The 3416-nt window shown below is 41.6% G+C and overlaps 1 protein-coding gene across 1 annotated transcript; it reads left to right on the forward strand.

Moving 5' to 3' along the window:
* The first annotated feature begins 190 nt into the window (after nt 1–190).
* Nucleotides 191–2893, forward strand: LOC107194605 (serine/arginine-rich splicing factor 11-like). Its single transcript, XM_015584248.1, has 4 exons — nt 191–239; nt 1146–1445; nt 1709–2030; nt 2656–2893. The coding sequence occupies exons 1-4, from the start codon at nt 191–193 to the stop codon at nt 2891–2893; spliced, it is 909 nt and encodes a 302-aa protein (XP_015439734.1).
* The last annotated feature ends 523 nt before the right edge of the window (nt 2894–3416 follow it).

The raw sequence follows: 3416 nt of genomic DNA on the forward strand, positions 1-3416 counted from the left end.
GACGCCGACGGATTGGCAGCCGCCGGGTCCTGTTTCTCTCCTTTTCATCAATGTCCTGGAAATCGGCAGACAAAATTTCGCGTCACGGACGAGCAAAAGCCTGGAGAAATTCTAAATAACAGACGAGCAACACCGTACCCCGTTAAACGTTCCTGTCCAAAGAGATTTCGGAAGCAACAGTAAGCACAAAATGGCCAATGTAAAGAGACGTCCTCGCGCGCGAAGCCATCACAAGATCAGTGAGTGCTCAAGCTTGAAGCAAAATTGAAACAAATCCGTGTTATCGAATTTATTTTCCGACGAGCATCGCTGTACGTTTGAAATTTGATGATAGTTAATAAGAAAATTCATACGAAATATTTTAGAAAAAAACTTCCGTTCATTCGTACGTATCCTTCACGCCGTCTAAGAAACCTTGTCGTTTACGGAAAAAGTAAAATGCTCTGAAACTTTCCGAAAACTAATTAAATCTCAGCGTCGAATATTCCGCGACAGGATTAAACATCTTCAATTTAATCCTTACGAAACGATGGCCAATTCAATCTCTCTGAGATATGCTCCCGGTCGTAGTTAATTTAATTACAGCGACACTTCTGTAATTGGGCAGCATGTTTTTCTGCTTTCGCGAAGGACTCGATTACGGATCGTTATTGACCGACTTCTTGGCTATCTTAGATCGTGCAAACCCATTTACTTGTCGCATCAGCGTTCTGTTTATTTAGTATCTACCCTCCAACTAGGATTTTCTACTTCGCTTTTCCTTCTGTGTTAATCCGTTACAACTCACAACTCACGGTTATCAATTGTAACCGTTTAATGGAAAATAAATTCATCTAATATTCTATGGCCAATAATCAGGATCACAATTCGTTGATCTTATTCGTTTTCAAGATTGAAATTATCGAAGTTAAGGTCAGAGATTTCTAATTTTTCATTGACTTACTACGTTTAAGAAAGCTTGTAACTTCTTGCCGTTTAGACAATGAACGTCGAATTTTAAGAAATAATTAATAAAAACAAAAAAGGAAAGTTGTGAGAAGCTCGGAAATAATGAACGAAAAGCGTGGAACTTCTAACGAAATGGGTCGCACGATTACGTTGCAGGGGTTGTTCCGGTCGGTGACGTAAGATTTGTTGCGTTTCAGAGGGCCGTCGTCGTAAGCCAAACATCTCCGAGCTGGTGTACAAGTTTCTCAGCCTAGGTGGCAATCAACGCGACAAGCGGACGTACGACGCCCACGACCCACAGTGCACGCTTTGTCGGCCACGGAAACGCCGCAACGAACTTCTGGAATCCCTGAATTCCAGGGTGACCCACGCCAGGAACATGACGAACAAACGTAGGGAATCTAGCAAGAATTCGAAGATGCATCGGGTGAAACGTCGTCGCACGTCTAAAGACCCGAACCGATCCGCCTGCATGTGCAAACGTAGCACTGGTGAAGGTTAGTGGAAACCTCTGCAAATTGTTTATGACAAATGCAGTTAGCGGGTGAAATCGCTATATATTTAACAATCAATCTGTATCCTCTTGCAAAAGAAAACGTTAATAATTGTGAAGGTTATTGGGACGTCTGAATTAAGAAAATTTGTTTAATATTGTGTATTAACGAACTGCTGCGAAAAAAGATTATATTTATCCTGTCGGACAAGTGTAACCGTAAAGAGTTAAATTCATCAATGACAATATTTTTGCTTGTTTGTCCAGGGGTGAAGAAGATGAAGAGGTATATACAAAAGGCCTTGGACTTCGGCGTAGAATCCGGCTACTTGATCCCAAAGGACGCCGCGTACAGAGTCCTCCGGGTGTCCTCGGACCTTGTCAGCGACGATGATTACTTGAGGAACAGCCGGGACACGTGCAAAACGGTATCCCGGGACAGGAGTCGGCGTCGTACACCGATGAATTTCGAAAGTTACGAGGTGCAGGATGCCAGGAGGCGAACGTCGCGTAGAAGACGACGATCTAGAAGTGGTTCCAGAAGGCGGAAGTCTCGAAGACGCAGCAAACGCGGACGGAGGTGCAGCGGGTAAATGTCACAAATAAACATATATAATGAACGTGATAAAGTAACATTCGCTGGATATTATACAATTAACGCATTATCTTTAACCCTTCGTGACCCCCGTTATTTTTACTACTTCTGTTACCCCTCTGGGTCTTTCATATCAAGACCTATTATTTTAATCTCATAAGCTTCCGGGAAATTTGCAAAAATTCAGGGATACTTTCCAGAGTTTCTACTACATGATCCAATAGTTGTTAAAGTTGAATGTTAAAAGGCTTTTTTTCAATATTAATCCCTTCGTTTCGGAGATTTGTCTCTGACATCCTCCGTCATTTTCATTAAACAGACGATCGGAAAAATGTTCTGAACTTAAAGTTGTATTTTGTTACAAATATTGAATAGTGATTTTCACAAAAATTTTGTGTACAAATATTGACTACAGAACCATTTATTACTCGTTGGTATGCCTAATAATTCACGGAGCAATGAACATTACAAAGTAAGGAATAACAAGCAATTCACTTTGATCTGGTGATGGTCGCCGATTACCATTGAACGCGTTAAAAACTTTTCCGCGAACGAGTCACGGGGCAATAAACAGTTACACGAATTGCTTTTGACGAGTTTCATTGCGGGGTGCTTTCAGGTCCGGAACCGAGGAGGTTGTCGAGAACGACGGTTACGAGCACGATAACCAGTCTGAGAAGCGCAAGAGCGCTGAGGACGCAAACGGCGAAGATGGAAACGAGCAATCGAACCAGCCAGACGACGACGACGGCGAGAAAACAACGGCCGACAAGGCGGAGGAAAGCTCGGATTTGTCGGTAGACGAGGACGACACCGACGATGAAGAGAAGAAAGGAGACGACACGAAGAAATCGTAGTTCGTGTCCGAAAATTGTCGATGGTTTCGAAACAATTCGAGTCGCAAAAGATTAAATTCCCAGTTTTCTCGTAACAGGAAAACACGATACACAATCGTGGCATAATAACAGATTATAAAAATGTCTTTTTTATTTCTTTGGTTTACGACTGTGTGTGGTATCGTTGCCCATCATGTGCTGTCGTGGTAAATAGTCCTGTAACTGATTACATACACCTCATCCATGTAATATGTTTCTTTGGACAATGAAAACATCGAGGTACAGTAGATTTGTCGTTTCTGTTGTCAATTCTTTAGTTTGACAGTCAAGTGTGGTTGCAGTGGAATTGGAAATTCGGTTCGGATTTTCATTTTCCTTGGGACCTAATAGAATCCCTAATATAGAAAAAATAATTTTCTGTTTGATTCAAGTTTTTGTCAAATGGAGAAGCACGATCTACATTTGCATAAACATTGCCAGCCTAGTAATTACTCTCGAATTTTCTATATTAGAGATTTTCCACCACAGGTAAATAATCTTTAAG

The sequence above is a fragment of the Dufourea novaeangliae genome, unplaced genomic scaffold (assembly GCF_001272555.1).
Source record: "Dufourea novaeangliae isolate 0120121106 unplaced genomic scaffold, ASM127255v1 scaffold8, whole genome shotgun sequence".
Taxonomy (NCBI): domain Eukaryota; kingdom Metazoa; phylum Arthropoda; class Insecta; order Hymenoptera; family Halictidae; genus Dufourea; species Dufourea novaeangliae.

Bases quoted from the DNA above. Each gene is read 5' to 3' on its own strand.
- LOC107194605 (XM_015584248.1), top strand. From the start codon at position 191: ATGGCCAATGTAAAGAGACGTCCTCGCGCGCGAAGCCATCACAAGATC. The intron at 240-1,145 runs GTGAGTGCTCAA...GTTGCGTTTCAG, and splicing joins GCGAAGCCATCACAAGATCA to AGGGCCGTCGTCGTAAGCCA. The intron at 2,031-2,655 runs GTAAATGTCACA...GGGTGCTTTCAG, and splicing joins CGCGGACGGAGGTGCAGCGG to GTCCGGAACCGAGGAGGTTG.